We start from the raw sequence: 24986 nt of genomic DNA, 5'->3' as shown, positions 1-24986 counted from the left end.
TCCTTACCTTTGTCAAAACTCTAGACATCAAACATACTACTGGCATTCCCTAATCCTCAGGGTCAGGGTATGGTGGAACGCACCCACCTCACCCTCAAGAATGCCTTATATAAACAAAAAGGGGGAGTAGGAGAAGACTTTAGATCCCCCAGAGACAAATTAAACATCATATTATTCATTTTAAACTTTTTAACACTGGACAAAAATGGCCGCAGTGCAGCAGAGCGGCACGGCCAACAATCCAATCCAAAACACATGCCTAAAGTTTTGTGGAAGGATGTGTTGGAAGGAACATGGAAAGGCCCGGACCCAGTGGTAATCTGGACCCGAGGCTTGGTTTGTGTTTTTCCACAGGACCAGCAGAACCCCGTTTGGGTGCCTGAACGTCTGATACGCAGAGTGGAAAACCCCGGAGCGGAGGTACAAGATGATTGCACTGCTTCTGCTCCTGCCGTGGATCCTACAGCAGGCAACGGTGGAGCCGAGAATGCTGTGGGGAGTGGTGAAGGCGTGGCCTCTGCCACTCCCGGTACAAGAGAGACTTTGGCATCTCTGCAGCCATTGCCTTGGCCATTGCCACCTCGGTGGCCGCTGCAGCTGCAGCCACTGCTGCGCTATCACCATTCCTACGGCAGAGATGCTGAATGGTCTGTCCCAGGCCACTGCCTCTGCAATGACAACGCAGAATGTCATCAATGGCCATTTTAAGAATGGGATGGCCTTGGTCAACCAATGCATGAACCTTCTTCAAGAACAATTGGACCTCTTGGGGAGGTTTTGTCTGTGGGCTGCATCCATTCTTATACGGGGGTGTATTACTGGTATTCCTTTTCATAATTATTCTAAAGCTGCCAACTTGTCCAGACACTTAGGCAAGATGTTAACCACAAATTGGTCCAGTGAGCTTGATGAGCTCACCACTCAGCTACGGTTAGAAATTTTGAATGTTAGCTCCAAGAAGGTAGAGATGCTCTCCGTAGCTCAAATAGCTGAAGCTGTGTTAAATGCCACCAAAGCCTGGTCAGGTGTAGGTGTCATAGGAATATTGGCAATTGTGGGCCTCCTCCTGCTTGGGAGGAAAGTCTGTTCCATACAAAAACAGCAATGGGGAGAACGGAAGGTCCTGTTGCAGGCCATGCCAGTGCTAGAGGAAGGCATCTCCCCTAGAGTATGGCTTAATATGCTGGATCAGTAGTCAAGGACGGGTAAGATCGGGAGCTGCGCATATCAACCTAAGACAGGGCGCAGACCTAAGTTGTCTGTTGCCTGAGGATGGGTAAGAATGTCGCAGACTCCAGACGACCTAAGACAGGCATGATCCCGACAGCCCTTTGGTTATAAAACAATAAATGGGGAGATGTGGAGGCCCGGCCTACGGCCGAGGCTGAGCCCCACTCTAGCAGGACAACGCCCTAAAGATGGTGCCTGCTTCCTAGACACCACCCTTCCTGGCCCTACAGCTCAGTGCATAAGGAAGTCTCCATGACTGGCTTGTCCCCATTTCCATGCTTGTGCTCATAGCATGCTTTTCACATGTTTCCAATAAGACTGAACCTGGCGTGTGATCAGTCAGCTGATTGGCTGGGATATGCTATATAAGCTGCTGCCCTGGAGGAGGTGGTTGTGGTTGTTGTTTTTGCTTTTGCCTTTCGCTAGATGGATGCTCGGACGCCCATAATAAAGGTTCCTAATGAACCAGGCCTTCGGTGATCGTTCTCCTGCTGTCGCCCTAGGTGGCGGGACGCGATAATTGGATACACTGGTATTGCCAGGGTCCCTTTGTTTGTTTCTTTACATGTGATGCAATAGGATATTCATTTGTTTGGGAGAGAAACAACCCTGTGTATCATATTAATGAAGGCGTGTTTCACCTTTTGGTTCCATAAGGTGTAGATAAAAGGGTTCAAAAATGGTGCAACAGAGGTATTGAGAACTGCAATTCCCTTGGAAAAAGATACTTTTTGTTTCACTGGAGGTTTAACATATATGAAGATGCAGTTGCCATAAGAAAGGGAGATCAAAATCATGTGAGAAGAACATGTTGAAAAAGCTTTTTTCCTCTGGTTAGCGGAAGGGAGTTTTAGAATTGTTAATACAATATACGTATATGATATTATCACCATTACCAGGGTGAACAGGAGTGCCATCACAGCAGAAATGAAACCCATTGTCTCGGTGAGCTTTGTGTCTGAGCAGGAGATCTGCAGGAGGGAAGTTGAGTCACAGTAGACATGATCAACAATGTTGGAGTCACAGAAATCAAGGTTTAGGCCCAAGAGGAGAGGTATAAAGATGGTAAAGAACCCAGCAAGCCAACAACAGGAGACAAGCTGTGTGCAGATTTTGGTGCTCATGATGGCTGTGTAACGCAGGGGCTTACAGATGGCAACATAGCGGTCATAGGACATGGCTGCCAGCAGGTAAAATTCACATGCTGCAAGAAGGAAGGCAAAAAACACTTGAGCTGCACAACTGTTATAGGAAATGGTTTTGTCCCCGGTTGCCATCATCACCAGCAATTTAGGGATGCATGTAGTTGTGAAGGAAATTTCTAGGAAGGAAAAATTCCAAAGGAAGAAATACATGGGGGTCTTGAGGTGAGGATCCAGCAGGGTGAGTGTGATGATGATCAGACTGCCGGTGATGCTGAGCAGGTAGGTGAGCAGCAGGAAGGTAAACAACACCGCCTCCAGCTGTGGATCATCAGTCAGACCCGCTAGGATGAACACTGTCACTCTCGTGTGGTTCCCCGTTACTGTCCTCTACTTGGCCAGGTCTAAATGAAAAAGAAAAAAAAGAAAAAGAAAATGACGATCCCAAAGGGAAAGTTACATGATAATAGTGGTTACGGTGATGTTTCAGCTAGAGCAACACAAGGCTCATTCATGTTCTAGAGATGGTCATGGCAGGAAGAACAGTAGTTTGCCTTTCGAGGGTATCTGGACAGAGTTCAATCTTTAGTTTGCAACAGAGAATAACCAATATGATGGCAGTAAAATTTCTCCATTTTTATTTGAATAAATTATAGGGAAATTAAAGGGACTTCTAAAACATAGAATGAAATTTTCTTCTCTCTTGCATTTATGCAAGAGTTTGGGATGGAGCTATTTCTGTTTAATATAAGAAGTTTGCATATTAGGAGACAATCTATACCTGTTATTAGAAGTATTTTAGCCCATGTTTGCATTTACCTCATCCACTTCACCTACCCACACACATACACACACATTTCACATATCTCTGTTATGATCACTACCCTACCTACCTTGTACCCTGAGAATATCAGTAACCACAGTGGTAATTTCAGTTTTCTAATGCATGTTGTGGAGATGAGAATATACCAGTAAAAATGAAGTGAAAAATGAGAGGAAGGATATAGTAGCAGATAGAAATATAAAACTATGTGTTCAGGACATTGTATGAGTTGTGAGAGGAAAAGAAAAATAAGATAAAAACAAAACTTGTGGAAACCTAGAGAAGTAAGAAGGGTTTCTTAGAGATAGGAGAGTGAGTCTGATGAAAAATTCAAAATAATATTAAAAATATGTTAATGAGTGAGTAAAATTTTGAAAAATTTAAAAAATGTAAATTAGTAAGTAAATCTGTAACTTAGTAAGTTAAAATTTTGTAAGTAAATATTTATAAGAAGAAAATATTTACCAATGATATTTCCCTCCACTTATTTCTTTTCTTTGTGTTTATTTTATTTTGTTCTTTGTATTAAGCATGGCCTAAAAGAGATGAAGAATGAGTGTTTGGTAACTATTGAACACATAATATCAGAATAATGGTGACACAACTTTTTTGGGTGACACAAACTTTTCCCTATGATAGGATATTCAAATGTTTGGCTAACACATACTTAAAATGTTCATTATAGAATACTGTTCTCAATGCCAGGTACATATTGAGACAGTTGTATTGTTTGGTTTGCACAGCTAGTGAATTGAAGATCAGGATTAATTCGAAAGAGTGTGTTTTCCAAGTGTCCTTTCAAGAGTACATTTTCTGTAAATAATTGTAGGACAGATTTTAGTGTGTTTCTTTAAAAAAAGGATTAATAATATCTCTAAAGAAAATTGTATTCCTTGGTATCTAAATCATCAAACACAGAAAAAGGTTAAAGTTTAGTGATGGACCCTAGATAACATAATGTTTTCTGTCTTGACAATATCAAGGTCATTGTTTCCAACCTATAAGCATGCATTAATTTAGAAAAGGCCATACATAAAATAAACATAGAAGGTAAAATAAAAGTTTTTTCCTGTATCATCTAGAGGAGTTCATAGGAGGATACTAAGATACAAAAAATGAGAACTTCTCTCAAAGTTATGTTAATCGTGTACACAGTTTGGATGAGAAGGGATGAGGGTCATTTTTCCCTTTACATTCACACTCCTTGTACATTCACGTAACTGTGAAGCAATTACTACACATCTTCCCTCATTTACACAAATCACACCTATGGCAATATTGCAGGAATGCATATATCTAAAACACTTAATTAGAATTGTTCTATGTCAATTATAGAAACTACTACTAAAACACACTGTAAAAATTAACAAAGGTCACATAAGCAAAGCATTAGGAGGCAGGCCTGTGAATACGATACATTTAGTTGTGTTGCATATTGTGACTATCAGATAAATTAAAAGGAACAGTTTTTCAATACTAAATTATCACTGTATTCCATTTGTCTTCTTTCACCATTTTCCCTAAATCAAAATTTTAAAGGTTAGAAAAAATAACATTAATGAGGTAAAGATAAAATGAGACAAAAATTGGTTAAAATATATCTGACAGGAAATATGGATTTCAAATTTTAAACATACCGATTCTTTTCATCTTCTTGAGTCCTAAAGCGGTCTGCCAAAAACACTTAGAAGATGAAACACCATTTTTAAAAAGATGTAATATGCACAGATGTCTTTTTTCAAACGAAATTTAACTTCTGCTTCCATATTTAGCTATTTCTCATCCTGCCCTACAGAGCACACCGGCATTCCACTCCTCTCTGGTGGATCTCACGCTAACCACCCTCTGTGTCTGTTTTTCTTGTTATAAGTGGCAGCTTTATACAGGTTTTGTTGTTGTTTTCTACAGATTTCAGACTAGTGTATTAAATTTCCCCATTACTTCCATTTACTTAGTCATGTTTTAAGTACTTTTCTAAGTATTATTCACAGTGCCATATAAATTAACCAGCACTAATCCCATGGAGTAATTGTGCTGTCTGTCCCTGAAGGAAAACAACCAAAGATTATGAAGAATTCTCAGCGGGATATGAGATGCAAGTATACCAATCCCATAGGATCAAAAATTTATATGTGTACCAGGGCTTTCCCCACGCATTAAATATTTTTTAAAATAACCACTGACAAAGAAAACACTTATTTAAACTGTTGCCAGAGAATTCAATAGAGATTTCCTTAATATATGCTTACCTTCCCACACACTGATGTTTTGTGATTCTATGTTTAGAAATAAGGATTTGGAAGCAAAATGAAAATATTTTAATCCATAATAAAGAGTAACAATATAAATTGGAAAATTTATCCTGTCACTGAAAAAATTGTACCTCAGGCTAAATGCACCATGATTAATTCTCCAGATACACCTTGCATCTCCGGTCCTGTATGCTATTCCATTCCTATTCTGAAAGCTGTCTTTCCTCCAAATAGTGTTTGTGATATTATGTAGCGGATCTTAAAGATTTCATAATTTCAAAGCATTCTCCACTTCTGTATTAATAGGCTATTTACATATGGCTATAGTTAGCCTTCCTTGCAACTTATTGTAGCCATGTTACTAAATTCTGTTAAAAAATGTAAACAGAGATAACATGCAGTTTCCTGGGATTATTACTTGATTGGTCGGGCTTGCTCTCCTTTCCTTCTTTACCCTCTCATTCTTGCAATGAAGACAGGTGAGAAGCCCCTGGGAGCCATGAGTATGAGCAATCACCCTACGGATGGGGAATCAATAAGAAAAAACACACCCAGGTTCTGGACACCATTGCAGGCCACACCAGATCAGAAACACAACGACTTCATGGAAGAGTTTCAACATACCAGACTGACCATTTAAATAAGATAAAAATATTTTTGTTGTTGTTAAACCTTTGGGGTATTTGTTTTACTCATATCCTACCAAATCTTTGTTATTATCAAAACCTGTTTCCTAGGACTTATATTTCATATTTGTTTAATTTCTTTACTGTGTCCCATAGTAAAGAACATATGTTCATATATTTTTTGTAAGAATAATTCTGAATATTTCTAATTAATTTTCCAGTACAAGAACTCCTGTTCTCTACTTCCAAATATTGGGTAGAGTTTCTTGAGAACATCAGTACTAATCATTTAAAATAATTTATCCTGACACACAGGTAGAAGCAGACAACCTCGACCAAACCATGTGAAATGATGTGAGATGATGAATTAATTGTGCATATTGTTAGGGTATAAGATGTCAGTGGCTCTACTAAAGGCCTAGGTACTTACCCAGGCTCTTCCACTTTGGCAAATCACAGCTTCAAGCTTTTGTCTACAGAGACTAGAAGATTGCAGGAGTTTCCTTTTAGATTCTAGGATTCTTCCTCAGTGTGGAGAAAATCGCAATTATTTCCAGAATCCCTTGCCTGGCTTTAGCACATCTCCATATCAGCAGGCATTTCCAAGGGGTGGAGAGCAGTTCATCTCCCTATCAATGGGTAATTACCTGCGTGAGGAAGGGCTTGTCTGGACTTGAGAGATTGAGGGGAGTATTCGCTCACTTTTGCCACAGGAGGAGAGAGAGAGAGACACCGGATGGCTGTTTGTAAGCAATAACTGGGTTTTAAACTTTAGTTCTCCCGTTGACTGATTTCGGTTTCAGCTAGGTATTTTGCCACGGGATTTCCCCTCCCCAGACAGAGGCTAGGAGACTGCAGGAGTTTCCTCTTAGATTCTCAGCTTCTCCATCAGTCAGATGTTACTCTGTACTGGTGGCCTCAGTCTTCCATTGCTTGCCACTAAGGATTCATCAAATGAGTTTAGGGAAGTAACATTGCAAAATGCCAGGCTCTTGAGTCATTAATTCCCTTTTATAGGGTTTTTATTGTCTCTAAGAAAGGTCTTGTTTGCACTGACAGATGCATTCACAGAATTCCGTTGGTTTCTCCCCAGCCCCATGTGAGAGGGGAAAGCAGGGGCCCACCATTTCCTGCTGGGACATGTTCTACATACTGCATACAAAAGAGCGAGAGGCTCTAAGAGAAAGTTACAGAATAGGGGGCATCCACTTAGTCAGTGCCCTGCACTCCTAGGCCCTGGCCTCTCAAGTCCTCACTGATTTTTTTGCACTAATGACACAGCAGTTTGGGTTGATGTTTTAGAGGGCAGCTTGTTTTTCAACTGTTTTATTTGGGAAAAATCTACCCAGTTCCTGTGAATGTACATATATTGTATTATCAGTATACTATTGTCAAAATAAAAGACATACTGAAAAAGAAGCATTGGTACATTACTATTAACTAGAGACCTAAATTTATTTCTATTTCAATAGTGTTCTCACTAATTTCCTTTTTTTATTACAGCATCTAGTCCAGGATACTACACAGCACTTACTCATGTAGTGTCCTTATTGTCATCTGGACTTTGATTGCTTTTCAGTCTTTTCTTGTTCATTTACTTGTCAGTTTGGAGGAAACTTGTTGTAACTCTGGTGGGAAAATATTTTACAAGCCTGGGGCACATTACCTTTGAAACTGAAAGCAGTCAGGGAGAAATAAAGTGGGATATACCCATTAATTGCTTACAGTCAGTCATCCACTTTTGCTCACCCGTGTCTCTCATGACCCGGCTATAAAAAAGGGATGCTGATGTTACCATCCGGCTTCATCAGAGGCAGGCTTTCCTTCAAGCCAATGTTCCTGGGCCAGTGTGTCTGCTTCATCAGTCCCTGGGGATGCCAAAGGCAAATGGCCAGTCACATGATATACAGTAACAGTTTTAGTCTGACCAGAGGCCCATAGGTCTTGGCACAACTCGTGCCCCCAAGGGGGCCAGTGACCAACCATCCAGTTGACATGCTACCATGTTGGTAACCACAGGGTCAAGCCCTGATAGACGGCCCAGCCGTCGGTGCAGACAACTATAGGGGAGGGCTCCTGTGTGATCATGAGCCATACTGACCACAGCTCAGCCCCTTGACTGCTCTTCCTTCTTCATCTTTCGTCCATATTGTCTCAGTCTTAGGATGGAAAGACACAGCTCTCCACTTTGGGGGCTGCCCATGACTGGAGGCATCTGTGTACCAAGCATCTTCAGGTATGTGGCTTTACCTCCTGATAAGGACTCTTGGCTACCAATGACTCAAAAGCAAGTTCCTCCTGTTTTCCACTAGTATACATCACTGGCCCAATAAGTGTTGGAGTTGTCCACTTAAGGTGCCATTGGAGAGGGCACCACACTACTTTAAGTATGCACCCCATTTGGCCAGTGCAGGTATCTGTGCCATGCCACTCCATGCCTTTGGGTCCAGTCTCACACCCACCCCACAGTGGAACAGGTGGTTACTACCTTGGTCAGAGCCTTTGGTGTGGAGAGGCTGGTGCCCCTGGAGGTGGCCTTGACAGCAATTCTGCCCTCAGCTCCGCCCCCTCATCTTCCTCTGACATCTCCTCGACCACATGGAGGGCTCAGGGCCCTGCTCCTACCCCCCCTCCCCACCCACAGCCTCCTGTAACACAAATCATCTTGCCCCCTCCTTCCTCACTCTAACACATCTTCCAGGAGCAGGACCTGTTCTCAGTAACTGTCTTTCTTTCTTAAGGGCATCCCATAGGTAATCACCCAGCATCCCCAGGTGAAGCCAAAGTGTGTCTCTCTCCTCAGTAAGCCTTTCTGCTATCTCAAGAAACAAATATCCCACAATCCCAGCTTCTACACGGCCACTCAGGGCCTCTAAGCAGTCTTCTATGTCACGGAGGGTTAATTCCATAGCTTCCAGTGTTTCCACCCTTTGCCAATTCTGGGGAAGAGAGCACCCACCTAGGATGTGCTTTACCATAGACCAATTTCCCACTGGGGTTTCCCCAGGAGGAAGCCCCATGAATAGAGTGTTCCCGGGTTAAGCTGTACCCTCCAACGCTGCCAGAGGTAAGGGTGAGTCATCACCCCTACTGCAGAAGCCACTGAGGCCTCACCAACATCCACTTGGGCATTTCTGCTATCTCCTTACCTTTTCTAGGGGCAGTCCACCTAAGCATCTCACATATGAAGACAAATTTTGGGTTCAGAGGTCTTGCTGACTATCACCAGGTGTAACTCTTGGGGGGAAATATTTTCCCAGCTGGGAGCAAATTACCTCTGAAACCAAAATCAGTCAAATGGAGAAATAAAGTGGGAGAACCCCATTAACTGCTTACAAGCAATTGTCCACTTCTGCTTGCCCATATCTGTCACAACCCATCTACAAAAAGGGACCCCACCCAACCTCTTGGGTCCAGATATGTCCTCACTTCCCATTGCAATCACCTATCTATGTCTGGATGGACTACTTCTCTCCACCCCTTGGAAACACCTCTTGATATGTAGATGCACTAAGGCCAAAAGAGATTCTGGAAATATCACAATTTTACCCACAATTATCAAGCAATTTTAAAAGTGCTCCTCAATTTGGAGTTCTCTCTTTTTTTACTAAGTAATAGATTAGTGTTCTGTATTTAGATAAAGAACATAAGAATGACCAAAAATGCTTATCATCCCATCATATCAGAGGGCAAATGACATCACCATGACTTATCACTGTTAATATTTTCCTTGACAACTTGTTTAAGGTATAGTTTTCCAGTTAAATAAAATGCTATTTTTCTCCTATCTATAATATTTTCTTGGCAACTAATTACTAAATAGCCCACATCAAAGGAGGGGAGAAGGATTAATAAGCTTCACTTCCTGGAAGGGGTAACTGTCTGTCTGTCTATTTACCTACCTACCTGTATTTGGATTCTTCCAAAAGGAAGATCAGTTCCTTCTCCCACACTTATTTGTGTTACTGCTCACTCATGTCAAATTTCTGCAATTTTCCTTTAGACTTTCTCCTTAATAGATTATTTAAAAGTATATTTTCTAACTTAAAAATACTTGAGTACTTTTAAAACCTTTTGTCATTTTCCCACTGGTTTAGAACATACATTTCAAAATGGTCTACCTCAATTTATACCACTTCCCTTGAAGTGTAAGCAAGTTATGATCACATGTTCTTAAAACATCCCTCTCATCTCTGTTGTATTTTTGCCATTAACTTCATTTCACTAAGTAGCCAAAGCATTATTACCATCAGTGTTTTGCTCACTTAAATTGTAGAGCAATCAAAATGAGAAAATACATTATATTGTATCCTCCTTTGCTCCATTTTTGAAACTCGCTATTCTTTGAAGAAATTCAGTTTTTTGACATATCATTTTGATTTTCCTGGAAGGAAATCCTTTAACATCTCTTGTAAGGTAGGTTTGCTCGCAATATATTCCTGCTGTTTTGGTTTATCTAAGAAAATTTTAATTTCACTTTCATTTATTTATGTACAATTGTAGGTCATCACTCGTCTTTCTGCTCTCAGTGCTTCTGAACAGAAGTCAGGGCTAATTGTTATTCCTGTTATTATGTAGGGAATGTGTATTTTCCCTTGTTAGCCTTCAAGAGTTTCTTTTTGTCTTGGGTTTTCATCAGTTTGTAGATTCATATTCCTAATTATATATTTTTTATTTTCTGTTTGTATTCTCTGAGCTTCCTCAATCTACTCTTTCAAATTTGTCAACAATTGTGAAATGTTTTTAGCCACTTTACATAAACACACATACACACACAGACACGAACACACACACACATAATTTGGAATCAGAAGAGCTCTATCATTAAGGTGAGTGACTTGACAATAAGGACTATAAAGAAGGGCTTCAGATGTAGTCTTAGAATTTTAGGGATTATAATATCAAGGAATGAGTCACAAGAGAAGCCAGCAAAACAAATGAGAAATTATAGCCAAAATAGTCAGAAAAACCAACATAATAAGGTGTCATCTAACCAGGGCAAATAAACTATATGAATAAAAGGTAGTGGTCAACTACACTAAATATTACTTAAATTCCTGCCAATGACAATAAGAGTACTAATGAATTTGGAAAGGTGGAGTTTGAAAGAGCAGAGTAAATGAATTGGTAGATTATAGACCAAACAAAAGAGGGTTCAGGAGAAAATGTGAGATGAAAAAGTAGAGAGGTAATAATAGCTAAATGTAGACAAGCTGATGCTTTTTAAATTCAAATTACAAATAAAGCAAGGAGACATTTATTAGAAATAGAATATTTCAAGTATTTTGGTAGCAGTAGGAAATCTAATTCAGCTTTCAGTAAATAATATCATAATGAGATATCAAAATAAAGTAAAAAAATTTTTTAAATTCATTTGTAGGATAAGGAATTTTATATTATTGTTTAATTGACCCAAATTGGAGCTATGTTTGTTGAGACAAAGGAAGGATGATTGCCTAGATTTCTTTTGAATAATAAATTAGGGTTTTCCAGTCATAGGTTTTTATTTAGGAAGACTTTATCTTTATTTTATCATAGGAAGAGATTCATTTGATGAAAGAGCAAAAGAAAGTCTCTGTCCATATTCAGACACAGAAGTACATATCTGTCAGAATTTATTTTGGAAAAATTAATTCAAAACAGTTAATCTTATGAGCAAATCAATTGGCAGGCTAGAATTACTTATGTGGGACAGTTGCCAATGGTTTACTTGCAAAAGTTGTATTAAGGGTGAAGTTACTCAGAATCGAGTGACTAACTCTTCCTTGAAAAGATAGACAATGTTCTTAAGTATGGTGATACTGGAATTGGGGACTTAGGGGACCCAGGACAGCTTATCTATTTTGAGACAGGAAGGTATTTGAAAGCACAGAGTGTGGGAGTTCAAGGTAAAGATGACTGCAAGCAAGGCAAAGTGATACTATTAATGCACTTGCCTTCATTCAGAGCTCTGGACATGTAAAGAAGATCAATGTCCCCTACTAGACAACTCAGGAATGTGTGAAGAGATCTAATGTAAATGTTTAAAAAACTTTAAGATCTTCAATTGAAAAGATGAAAACTAAGTCTTCCTGACTAAGTTTTCACTAATCATTAGAGCTTTGTTTCTCACAAAATGACCTTATCTTTACTGAGCTATCTTTTGTTCTTATATATAATGCTAATAATGATTATGATATACAATGTTATTTTCTGAATTATATGATTTATATAAAATGCATAGCAGTGCCTCTATTTAGTAGGTGGTCAACAAAGTATCTCCTATCTTAGTATCCCATTTGTTGTGTCGTCTGCCTCACTAGAGCAGAAAAGCTGAAAGCATTTCAGGGAAGCATTTCAGTATTTCTGTGGAAGTTCTCTTAAGTAATATGTTGTTCCTGTATCTAAAAATTTATTAAAGGTCCAATACTTGTTTAAATATCTTTTAAATAAGATTCAACTTAAAAAGAAAAAACAAAAACAAAGAACAGCAGTAGTAAATTATCTGTGGATTCAGGATTCAGACCAACAGTAGCTGTTCTAATAGAAACAGTATCAGGTGATTCGTCACAGACAAACTGAAATAAAGGTAAGACAGATTATGTAACTTTAACCTGCCCGCCAGCGGGAAGCAGCAGGAATAGGGATACCTTAATTTGGAAATACTAGACCCTTATTAAGAGTTACAGAACATCCTCTATGATAAATAACTAATAGGTAATAAACATTTAATAGTATATAGATAAGTGTTTTTGGAAGAGCTAATGGTAAATTAATGGCTTAATTTAAGTAGTATGTTTTAACCAATCTTACCCTAATTGGAACATGAACAAAATCAAAGTAGTAGGAATACTGAGAGAGGCTTATACAATTTAATAATATACTATAATAAGAAATATATATATTATATATACATATAATTTGTTCATTTTCATTCTGTGTTCTTAACATTTCTAAAAGTTAGACAATACTCAGGATCACTAGATCTACTTTCTGAAAACAAATTAGACCAGAATTATCAAGGATAAAAGTAATAATCAATTGTTTAGATACCCATATTCCTGAAATCATGTTTGTGACCCAAATATCCTTTTTTTTTGTAGACAATTATTTTTTATTGAAGGGTAGTTGACACACAGTATTACATTAGTTTCAGGTGAGGTGTACAACACAGTGATTCAACATTTATGTACATGATAATTCTAGCTACCAGCTATCACCATACAAAATTGTTACAATATTCTGACTATATTCCTTATGCTATACATTATATCCCGGTTACTTATTTATTTTACAATTGGGAGTCTGTACTTTTTTTTTTTGAGAGGGCATCTCTAATATTTATTGATCAAATGGTCGTTAACAACAATAAAATTCTGTATAGGGGACTCAATGCACAATCATTAATCCACCCCAAGCCTAATTTTCATCAGTCTCCAATCTTCTGAAGCATAACGAACAAGTTCTTACATGGAGAACAAATTCTTACATAGTGAATAAGTTACATGGTGAAGAGTACAAGGGCAGTCATCACAGAAACTTTCGGTTTTGCTCATGCATTATGAACTATAAATTATCAGTTCAAATATGAATATTCGTTTGATTTTTATACTTGATTTATATGTGGATACCACATTTCTCTCTTTATTATTATTATTTTTAATAAAATGCTGCAGTGGTCGGTAGATGCAAGATAAAGGTAGAAAACATAGTTTAGTGTTTTAAGATAGCAAATGTAGATTGATCAGGTGTGTGCCTGTAGACTAAGTGTTAATCCAAGCTAGACAAGGGCAACAAAACATCCACGGATGCAGCAGATTTCTCTCAGAACAGGGAGGGTGAGGTTCTAAGGCTCACCTCTGTTGATCCCCAATTTCTCACCTGATGGCCCCCCTGCGACTGTGCCTGTCTTAGGTTGTTCCTCCCTTGAGGAATCTTACCCGTCTCTGGCTAACTAGTCATCTTCCGGGGCCATACAGGGAATGTAAAGTTGGTAAGTGAGAGAGAAGCCATATTGTTTGAAAAGGTTAGCTTTTTACTTCTTTGCAGATTTATGCCCTGTGGCTTCTATGCCCAACATTTTTCTTGAGGTATCTTTACCACTTGGAAGAATTATGATACTCGGTAAATTCGATATAAGGCACGAATTCTATTTAAGGGTTGTAATTAGGAAGGAAGAAGAAAAGCTATAGAAGTAGCAAGCGGAAGAAAACATGGGAAGATTGATTATTTCTTTGACATATCTTCTTGTAGAGTAACCCCAAATATCTCTTAAGATCCAGGTCATCCTACAAATTGTATAGAAACATGTAAAATTATTCAGCCAATTATATTTTATGTGTGGTTTTCTTCCTTTTCATGTTTTATGCTGTTCTTTGAGACAGTATTTTTCAAACATATTTTCTTCTAAAGAGTTTCTATGGAATATACTAGACAGAACAATCAAATTTTTAACAGACAAATATCTTCAAACATTAGCAATTACATAGATGGCTAATCTTTGTTTACATTTTCTTTCAATTACTTAATAATTAATTATTAATTATATTATTAATTATATATATTATATAATTATATATAAAAATATAATTATATATAATATATATATAATTATACATATAGTATATATAAATATATATACTATATATTAATAATTAATTATAATTAATAATTAATTATTAAGCAATTTAAAATTGATTTAAAATGAAATTAAATTGTAATTAATTGATTAAAAGAAATTAAAATAAAAATTACTTAATAATTTGATGACCTTTGAATTGTGTGCTACATAAAATATAGTTAAAATTAATGTTTTATAGTTTTGAATAAGTAGAAATCAAAGACAAAAGAGATTGAAAACTTTAGCTCAATTTCTTTCAGATATACACAGGAAAAGGAACTACTATGACAAGAAAAATCTAAAGAAATATACAGAGAAATTTCATTTTTGTGGAACAGAGATTTTTCTGAGTAAAGAAATTATGATGAATATTATAGAAATCAAAGGGAAAAAGGGAGGAAACTATGTATTGGAAGGTACTATCGGATACACTGGTATTACTAGAGATTATTTATAGTACTTACATTATTGTATTTACTTTTACTATTTGGGATCCTTTGTTCGTTTCCTTTACATATAATGCAATACTACACTCATTTTTTTGAGAGAGAAACAACCCAGTGAGTCATATTCACGGAGGCTTGTTTCACCTTTGTTTCACCAGTTGGTTCCGTAAGGGGTAGATGAAAGGTTTCAGAAGTGGTTCAACGGAGGTACTGAGCACCGCAATCCACTTAGAAAAAGATACTCTTTGTTTCACTGATGGCTTAACATAGATGAAGATGCAGCTGCCATAAGAAAGGGGGATCACAATCATGTGAGAAGAACATGTTGAAAAAGCTTTTTCCTGTGATTAGCTGAAGGGATTTTTACAATTATTAATACAATATACGTATATGATATTATCACCAATACTAATGTGACCACAAGGGTCACCAAAGCTGAAATGAATCCCATTGTCTTGAACAGCTGTGTGTCTGAGCAGGAGATCTGCAGGAGGGGAGTTGTGTCACAGTAGAAATGATCAACAGTGTGGGAGTCACAGAAATCAAGGTTTGGCCTAAGAGGAGAGGTGGAAAGATGACAAAAAAACCTGCAAGCCAACAATAGGAGACAAGCTGGGTGCAGATTTTGGTGCTCATAATGGCTGTGTAACACAGGAGCTTACAGATGGCAACATAGCAGTCATAGGACATGGCTGCCAGCAGGTAAAATTCAGATGCTCCGAGAAGGAAGACAAAAAACACTTGAGCTGCACAACTGTTATAGGAAATGGTTTTGTCCCCGGTTGCCATCATCACCAACAATTTAGGAATGCATGTAGTTGTGAAGGAAATTTCTAAAAAGGAAAAATTCCGAAGGAAGAAGTACATGGGGGTCTTGAGGTGAGGATCCAGCAGGGTGAGTGTGATGATGATCAGATTGCCGGTGATGCTGAGCAGGTAGGTGAGCAGCAGGAAGGTAAATAACACCGCCTCCAGCTGTGGATCATCAGTCAGACCCGCTAGGATGAGCACTGTCACTCTCGTGTGGTTCCCCATTACTGTCCTCTACTTGTCCAGGTCTAAATGGAAAAAAAAGAAGTAAAAGAAAGTGAGGATCCAAATGGGAAAGTAACAGTGATAACTAGTGGTGAAGATCATGTTTCAGCTGGAGCGACACAAGGCTCATTCACGTTCTAAAGATGGTCACTGCAGGAAGAACAGTAGTTCGCCTTCCAGGGTATCTGGACAGAGAGTTCAATCTTTAGTTTGCAGTTCTACCAGAGGATAACCTATATGATGAGAATAATTGTTCAGTGTTTTAATATGAATAAATTGGTGGGACTTTTAAAACATAGAATAAAACATTTTTCGTCTCTTGGTTTTATACAAGAGTTTGGGATAGATGCCATTTTCTGTTCAATATAAGAAGTTTGCATACCTGATGCAAAATGGTATGTGCAATTCCAAGTGCATCAGCATATGTTTTGTATTTAACACACACACACGAGCACACACACACACACACACACACACACACACACACACACACACACACTGTATCCATCATCATTAATTCAATTAGTACACCTGTACGGGTTTACTTATCTAATCAAACTCAAATGCCTGAATCTTGCTGTTATTTATTTTTATGACTAAGGAGATACAATTTCAAATAAGTTAAGGCACTGGGATGTATTTATTTGCTGTGTTTACTAGTATTTACATCACATGTATCTGTATTATCATCCCCACCCTATCTGTATTGTACTCCAAAACAAACTCGGTAGGAGCATTCTTTTAATTTCAGTTTTATTATGCCTTTTATGATTCTCAGAACAAACCAAGAAAAATAAAGTGAAAAATGAGAAAAAAGGATATAGAAGCCGATAGAAATATAAAAATATGTGTCTAGGAGATTGATGTGTGTGAGAGGGAAAACAAAAAGAATGATTAAAATAAAGCTTATGGAAACATGGAGTGTTAAGAAGGCATTTTAGAGATAAAGTGAGTTTGATGGAAGAATGAAAAGAAGTTTAAAAATATGTTAATATAAGTAAAATTGAAAAATTGATTATGTACATTAGTAAGTAAAATATGTATCTTAGTTAAAATGTATTGAAAAATGAGAAAATATTTAACAATGAAATTTCTTCTCCATCTGCTTCTATTCTTTCACTTACCTTTTTATTCTCCATCTAAAACACACACTGAAATGAACAATTTTAGGATCAGGATGGCCTAAAATAGGTGAGGAATGAATATTTGGTAATTATTAAACACATAATGAATCTCAGAACATTAGTGACATGAATTCTAGGGGGCATACTTTCCCTATGATAAGATTTTCAAATGTTTGGCTAACACATAATGAAGAAAAATGGTTGTTATAGGCTACTGTTCTCACCACCATGTACATATATATTGCTTAGATTTGTGCAACTAGTAAATTGAAATTCAGGACTATCTTGAAAGAATGTTTTTTCTAAGTTGTCCTTTCGAAAGTATATTTTGTGTAAGTAATTACAGTACAGATTTTAGTGTATTTCTTCAAAGAAATTAATATCTCTAAAGAAAATTGCCTTCATTGGTATATTTTCATCATCAAACAGAAAAAGGTTAAAGTATATTGATGGACACAAGATAACACAATGTTTTGTCTTGACAATATCAAGATAATTGTTTCCAACCTCTAAAACGTCCATTATTTTTGAAAAGGCATATATAAATTAAAATAAACATATAAGGTAAAATGAAAGTTATTTCTAGTAATATCTAGAGGAGTTTATTGGTGGATACAAGATAAGAAAATGAGATCTGCTGTCAAAATCATGGTAATAATGTATACCCTTTGGGTTAAAAAAATGACTTTTATTTCCTGTACATTCCTTTACATTCACATATTTGTGAAGCAATTCATTGTACATTTTCCTTCATTTATACAAATCACTTACATGACAATGTTGTAGGAATGCATATATCTAAAACCCTTAAATCAGAATTCTACTATGTCAGATTATTTCTTTTCCCAGTTTCAACAATTGCATACACCAACTATCCCCAAACATCTGTGGTTGATGATGAAGATACCAAGGAAGGCAATTTAGTAAAAAATTAACACAGGTCACATTAGCAAACCATCAGAAGGTAGGCCTCAGAAAGCAATGAGGTTTATTTGTGTTACACACTGTGACTATCGATAAAAGTTAAGAAAGAACATCTTTTTCAATACTAAATTGTCATTGTATTCCATTTGCCTTTTTTCACCATTTTCCCTAAATCAAAACTTGAAAGGTTAGAAACAGTAACATAAATACAGTAATGATAAAATTACAAAAAATAGGTTAAAATATATCTGACAGAAAATGTGGTAAATTCATACAAATGGATATTTTTAGGTTTAACAGAAAGGAAATCCTGGCATGTGTGACAACATGGATGAACCTTGAGGACATTATGCTACACAAAATAAGCAGTTGTAGAGAGCTGCTACATAATGTTGTGCCCACAGTTAACTACTCTATTGTGCTTTTAAAAATATAAGTGGGTAGATCACACACTGTGTTCTAACTACCAATAAAAACATAATCTGTACATATTCACAAGTATAGCAGTTAGACATAGAGAACAAGATTAATAATAATTTATTGATAGCTAATTATGCTATATGCTGTACAGAATTATTTTCATCCCTATACTAAGTTATATATACTTGATTAACCTGACATTTCTACTGACTTACTGATGGGGAAATACATACTTAGAGGTTATAAAACCTCAAGTTTATTAACTCTTTGCTGTATTTAACAAGCAAATTGTACTTTAGATAGGATGGAATAAATTTGAGAAGCCATTAATAACTTTCCTCTAACCTTTTGAATCCCTTCAATTTTCTATCACTTTTTTTTTCTTTTTCCACAAACTTTTTAATTTTTTTCTGTATCTTCCAACTGACTCTATCACATAATGATCATTAGGAATACTACACCACAATTAGGATTATAGTATTTTTCTATTACTAAAAAGTGTTTATTTAATTTACAATACTTTTTAGTATTCATACTTATTTCAGCTTTACACACACACACACACACACACACCTTTCTAAAATACTTCAGAAACTTAATGCTTTAAATAGAATAGAAGTGTATTTTAGCAGATTAAATTCTAGTTTTTACATAAAATGGAAAATTTTACTTTGTTATAAAGCTTTTGTTTTCTACACATGATTTTGCTTAGGTATAAAATAATTTGGATACATGCTCTGTTTCAATGTAATACAAAACTTGAGAAATGCTATGTGTGTGTGAGTGTATATATATATTTCAGCAGAGGTAGAAAGTGGAACTTGCCTTCTATGGAATTAGAGAAAGTGATTTTATTCTACGTTTCTAAAATAGCATTTCTTCACTATTTTCTACAGTGTGTGTGTGTGTGTGTGTGTGTGTGTGTGTGTATACATCTAGTTATTTATTTGTACCTATGAATTATTATGGGATTTGGAAATGTGAACATCTATTTAGCACTATACCTATAAAAGTACATATTGTTAAAGATCTATGGTTTTTTCATTAATAGATAAATTATGTGGTCATACACTATTAAATTGAGCAACGAATAATGTTGCTTGGTTTTTAAGTAGAAGCATTCACATGGTCAATAAGTGATAGATGTTTAAATAATTCTTTTCCTAAAGAAATTACAAGATCATAAAGGCAATTCCTGTCAAATACAAATGAAAATCACAAAATTGTATTTTCTGCATAAAGTAGGTACAATATATCAATATTTACAGTGTCTCCTCCATTCTTGGTGATGATTTTCCTAAACAATACTCAAAATACAATTTTACTTCTTAAAATAATTTTTAAGAATTTGCAACTAACAAAGTGTTCGCAAGAACAGGAACTGGATGACACACAAAAGTTATTTAAACTGAATGAGAAAGCTATAAAATAATGTGCTTGGAAACTGCTGGAAGAAAAGAAAGAGAATGAAAAGGATAACAGGGAGGCCATTGTGATTTGAAGAAACTATGGAAATTTCATGATTGTATTTTTTAAATTGCCCTGCAATGTGTCCCTAATTCATACACCACAGCTTTTCAGTTGTGTGTGAAAAACAGTCTTCCTTGCCATGTCCACAAAGGCTCGCTTGACTTGCTGATTCCTCAGGCTATAAATGAAGGGGGTTCAGCATGGGGGCTACCGAGGTGTTTAGCACAGCAACTCCCTTGCTCAGAGACATTCTGTCTTTTGCTGAGAATTTAATATACATAAATATGCAGCTGCCGTAAGAGATGGAAATGACAATCATATGGGATGAACATGTGGAAAAGGCCTTTGTCCTCTGACTACTAGAAGGAATCCTCAAAATTGTTCGGATGATATACATGTAGGACACAACTATTAATGCCAAAGTGAACATGAGAGTAAACACAGCACAGGAAAACCCCATTATCTCTAGGAATTTTGTGTCTGAACAAGAAAGTTGCAGCAAGGGAAAATAATCACAGGTAAAATGGTCACTAATATTAGATCTACAGTAATCAAGGTTCAAGAGCAACAAGAGGGCAGGGAATATGATTAGGAATGAAAGTAGCCATGAAGAAAAGACAAGGAGAGTGCAGACTCTGCGATTCATGATGGTCCTGTAATGCAGGGGTTTGCAGATGGCAATATAACAGTCATAGGACATGGCAGCTAGAAGGTAAAATTCAGTGACTCCCAAGAGAATAAAAAAAAATAATTGAGCAATGCAATCATTAAAGGGAATGGTTTTATCTCCTGTAATGATGGTGCCAAGGAACTTGGGTATACTGACTGTTGTGAATGAAACCTCTAACAAGGAGTAATTTCTGAGGAAAAAGTACATGGGGGTGTGGAGGTGGGAGTCCAGAAGGGTGAGGGTGATAATGGTCAGGTTCCCCGTGATGCTGAGCATGTAGGTGATTAACAAGAAGACAAAGATCACCACTTGAAGGTTGGGGTCATCTGAAAGTCCCAGGAGGATAAACTCTCTTATTTTTGTGGAGTTTCTCATTCTTCAGATGTTTTTTCAGTTTTCTCCCACCAGACATGTAGAACAAATCACAAAGAACTATTCTGAAGAGTGGATTAACAAATATGCAAGTTTAGAGCTGGAATTTGGCTGAAATAGCATGTCATCTCACCTTCAGGGGAAATTTAAAGCAAACTAACATTTGATACTAACAACCTTAGTTGATACTAAAGAATGATCATTGATACTAACAACAGTCCTTTAATTTCCTTTTTGTTACAGGTGAAATCTCTAGTTAAAAGAAATTAAAACTCAGTACCACAAAGCTTGAAGTAGTAGGGCAGCGATTTGTTCTCAGACTTTCGTGACTCTTAATCCTACCTGCTATCTTTCAGAGACATGCCCATGAGTTTTCCTCCCAATGAGAATCACTTTTGGGCTATTTCTTATTTCTCCAGTCCCTCTCCATGTTATCCATTCTGTGTAATTAAAACATTGAGAATTCTCAAACCCTGGAAAGATACTTTTTAAAAAAATAAAAAGTGACTGTTTTGTCCTCAGCCATCTATCAATTTTTTGCTAACACTCAGCTTTTTCCAACTCCTGTTATTTCCTCACTGGGAGCCTTAAATATTAAAGTCGTTGCCACCAGCAACCTTTTATGGTAGGGACAGAGAGAAGAAAGGGAAAGTAATTTAAGCTGGAAGTGCTTAAAACTAAGGTTGATTACATTTGGATCCCTGAGAACATTTTATGATGTGTCCTTTTTATGACCTTTATTCCTGTACAACCGATTTCCCTTTGTATTTCTATTAACTATTCATATCATTATTATATTGAAGAATGTCCCTCAGAAGTAATAGTAAAGACACCCAAAATCATATCCTTCCTTATTCTCACAACACTAGGTTCCATGCCCGTTGTATGAGTTCCATCGGGATCCTAATACACATTCTTCCCACCCACCCAATATACTGTGCTAAACTCTCTCATGATCTCCTCTACTACTTGTGCATATCGGCAAGTTAGGACAGTCTTACTTTAAAATCTATTGCAACATAATCCAGTGCTAGTATCACCACAATAGGTTTAAAACATTTGCCTCAATAATTAATATATTGATGTTGAGTTTTTTGTGAAATCGCTTGTTACCATCAGGCATGGTTCTCTGTTTTACACCAAATTCTAGGATGTCTGTTATATAGGTTATGTCTTTGTTTTATAAATTCCTACTTTACCTACTTGTCAAGATGTATTTACCCACTTGACTTAAATTCCCTGCTGAGTAAATTTATAAAAGAAGACATGTAAAGGAACCCAATTTTTGGGTATGTAATTTGAAATAAAGTACATAAACCTTACTTCAAAACTGCTTTCCTTAAATTTCTTTACAATTCATCCTTTTAATTAACTTTCCTCCTGCTCAGTGACATCACTGTTCCTTCATTGGACTTTGTCACTGAAAACACTAGTTTTGCATAACAGCATGAAATAAAAAAAACTACATTCTTATGAAACAGTATTTCCTTTCAATTTCAAGATTGAAATTACTGTAATAACTTACTGGCATTGAAAACTAAGGTTTAAAAAACATTGTATCTTTCCTCTTCCATCGTGAATAGAATAATGTCTCATTGCACTCACTATATTTTCAACCTTCAACTTTTTTGCATGTTTGTTTTCTCTCTTATGTTTCCTATTAATTTTAATACTTTTCTGAAGAATAATCACATGACTTACACTTTTTGGCTACTGATTAAACCTGTGAAGGAACGTATGAGGAACTGTGAAGAAAGGTACTAACAGGTATTGGAAGGGTTCGGGGGCATCACTGAGTATGAAGTTTAAACAGCCAGTCTTTAGGGCCACAGGAAACAGGCTTATGGGGACTAGCAGCACACGATACAGTATTACAGAATTGTGGGTGATATGCTTTACTTTTTACATAAAAATGTTGATGCAAGTTCAATTCAATGGACTATATTCACCTACCAACATTAAATAATCCTGATGAGAATGATCAGGATTCATTCATTTTTCAGCCTTTTGAGAGAAGTAATATTCAATGTTTAACAAGGTGCGTTTGATTCATGGAGTCCTCAGTCATCTCGCGGGTCTTCATGCAGAGTGTGAAGGCTAGCTCTAAGCCTTTACCTCATCCTTTCAGCTTTTTATTTCTGAAAGCTGATCTATATGTCCCCCTGGAGAAACAGGGTTAAGATTATTAAGCTTTATAATTCCTTCCACCCATTTAATCAAGTTCACTTCCTGCCTGAGAACCCTGCGACAGACCTTTGAGCTGTTCAAAATGACAATTAGCAATAATGCTTCGTATTTATTAAATAAGATGACTACAACACATCTTTGAAACATCTTTCTGAAAACACTCCTCTATGCTGCGTTTCAGAATCCTCACCATCAAGTTAATATGAACAATGATTCTTTAGATATAGATAAACCAGATATTGATGAATATGGCTTGCGATCACCCAGGAGCCCTACACTAAAGTTGTCTGCACTGACAGCTAGGCCATCTATCAGGGATTGCCCCTGTGGCTACTAACATGGTACCATGCCATCTGGATGGTTGGTCACCAGCCCCACTGGGAGCAAGAGTTCTGGCAAGACCTATGGGCCTCTGGTCAGACTAGGACAGTTCCTGTACAGCACATGATTGGCCATTTGCCTTTTGTATCCCCAGGGAATGATGAAGCAGACTTATTATAACAGGTCTGCTGGCTTGAAGGAAAGCCTACCTCGGAGGTAGTTCACTGGTTATATCAGAATCTGTTGCACACAGGGCAGAATACAATGTTAGTGTAGTCTGTCTTTGGGGTGTGCTGCTGACCTTTTAGGAAGTCAGCAGAGCCCACAAGAAATGCCTTGTGTGTTCTAAGAGGGACTTACACTGAGTCCTGCAGCAACATGGGACAGCAGTAAAGGGGCTGATACCCCTTGTCAGGTGACAGTAGATTATATTGGGACCCTGCCAATATCAGAAGGATATTGGTATACCGTGACTTGTGTTGACACAGCTACTGGACTATTCTTTTCTTTTCCTGCACATCTTGCAGATAAGAAGTGACCAAAACGTACCTAGAATGTCTCTTTGCAGCCTGTGTCCGACTGCAGGTGATTGAGAGTGATCAAGGCATCCACTGTACTGGACGTGCAGTACAAGAATGGGTTCAGCAATTTGGAATAAAATAAAAGTTTCATGTACCATATAACCCTATTGGGGAAGGCATGATAGAGAGGTCCAATGGTTTGTAGAAATGTGGTCTGAATTCAGACACCAATAGTCTTTCAACAGGGCTTGTCATCTTGCTTATGGACAGAAGGTGCTACAGCATTTGGATGAGAACCCCTGAAAGAGAGCCTTGAGTCCTGTGGACATACTAACACACATTGTTGTCCGTGCTATACAATTGTATATGAGAACCAAAAAGGAGTTATTGCAGCCAGGATATGGCCAGAGGGGCAAAATCCTCCTGCCAGGCCCATCTGCTTTTAACCCTGGAGGCTCTGTCGAGTGGGCACGATCCTGGAGAGTTTGACTCGTGGACCAGTGATGGCTGGCCCTTCTGCTACCTTTGGAAAAAGGTCTGGAAGCTGTACTTCTCTGTGTTCGTGTAGTAAAAGCAGAGTGGTCCCCAATGATCACAGTAGTGTTCCCAGAACGACTGGGAGGTAAGAGCATCTTATGGGGAAGTTTCCTTTTTATGTAAATGGCCAGTACATGTAGATCCTGCAGCAATATATACTGACCCACCTGTAACTCCCACAGTGATGGGGTAGAAGTTCTGGTAAACCAGACCGGGATGAGATCCCATTCCTCCCACTGTCCCATCACAGGACCACTCTCTTGCATGCATAATACCTAATGGATAAG

General features: G+C 37.3%; 2 protein-coding genes and 1 pseudogene across 2 annotated transcripts; all 3 read right to left on the bottom strand.

Annotated features, from left to right (window-relative positions):
* Positions 1–1814: 1814 nt before the first annotated feature.
* Positions 1815–8392, bottom strand: LOC140843885 (olfactory receptor 6C74-like). Its single transcript, XM_073214294.1, has 2 exons — positions 8324–8392; positions 1815–2762 (listed from the first exon to the last, which is right to left on the bottom strand). Exons 1-2 carry the CDS (start codon positions 8390–8392, stop codon positions 1815–1817), a joined length of 1017 nt encoding a protein of 338 aa, XP_073070395.1.
* Positions 8393–15205: 6813 nt separating this feature from the next.
* Positions 15206–16153, bottom strand: LOC140843791 (olfactory receptor 6C74-like; annotated as a pseudogene).
* Positions 16154–20269: 4116 nt separating this feature from the next.
* LOC140843790 (olfactory receptor 6C1-like) lies at positions 20270–21136 on the bottom strand. The gene has a single exon (XM_073214214.1). The coding sequence runs from the start codon at positions 21134–21136 to the stop codon at positions 20270–20272; it is 867 nt and encodes a 288-aa protein (XP_073070315.1).
* Positions 21137–24986: the final 3850 nt, after the last annotated feature.

The sequence above is a fragment of the Manis javanica genome, chromosome 10 (genome assembly GCF_040802235.1).
Source record: "Manis javanica isolate MJ-LG chromosome 10, MJ_LKY, whole genome shotgun sequence".
Taxonomy (NCBI): domain Eukaryota; kingdom Metazoa; phylum Chordata; class Mammalia; order Pholidota; family Manidae; genus Manis; species Manis javanica.
Note: the sequence above shows the minus strand (reverse complement) of the source record. Positions and strands in the feature narration are given on the sequence as shown.

Excerpts from the sequence above, each read along its gene's own strand:
- LOC140843790 (XM_073214214.1), bottom strand. The coding sequence starts at position 21,136 with ATGAGAAACTCCACAAAAATAAGAGAGTTTATCCTCCTGGGACTTTCA.
- LOC140843885 (XM_073214294.1), bottom strand. The coding sequence starts at position 8,392 with ATGTATACTAGTGGAAAACAGGAGGAACTTGCTTTTGAGTCATTGGTA. Across the intron at positions 2,763-8,323 it reads CCAAGAGTCCTTATCAGGAG|AGGACAGTAACGGGGAACCA; the intron begins GTAAAGCCACAT and ends CTGGCCAAGTAG.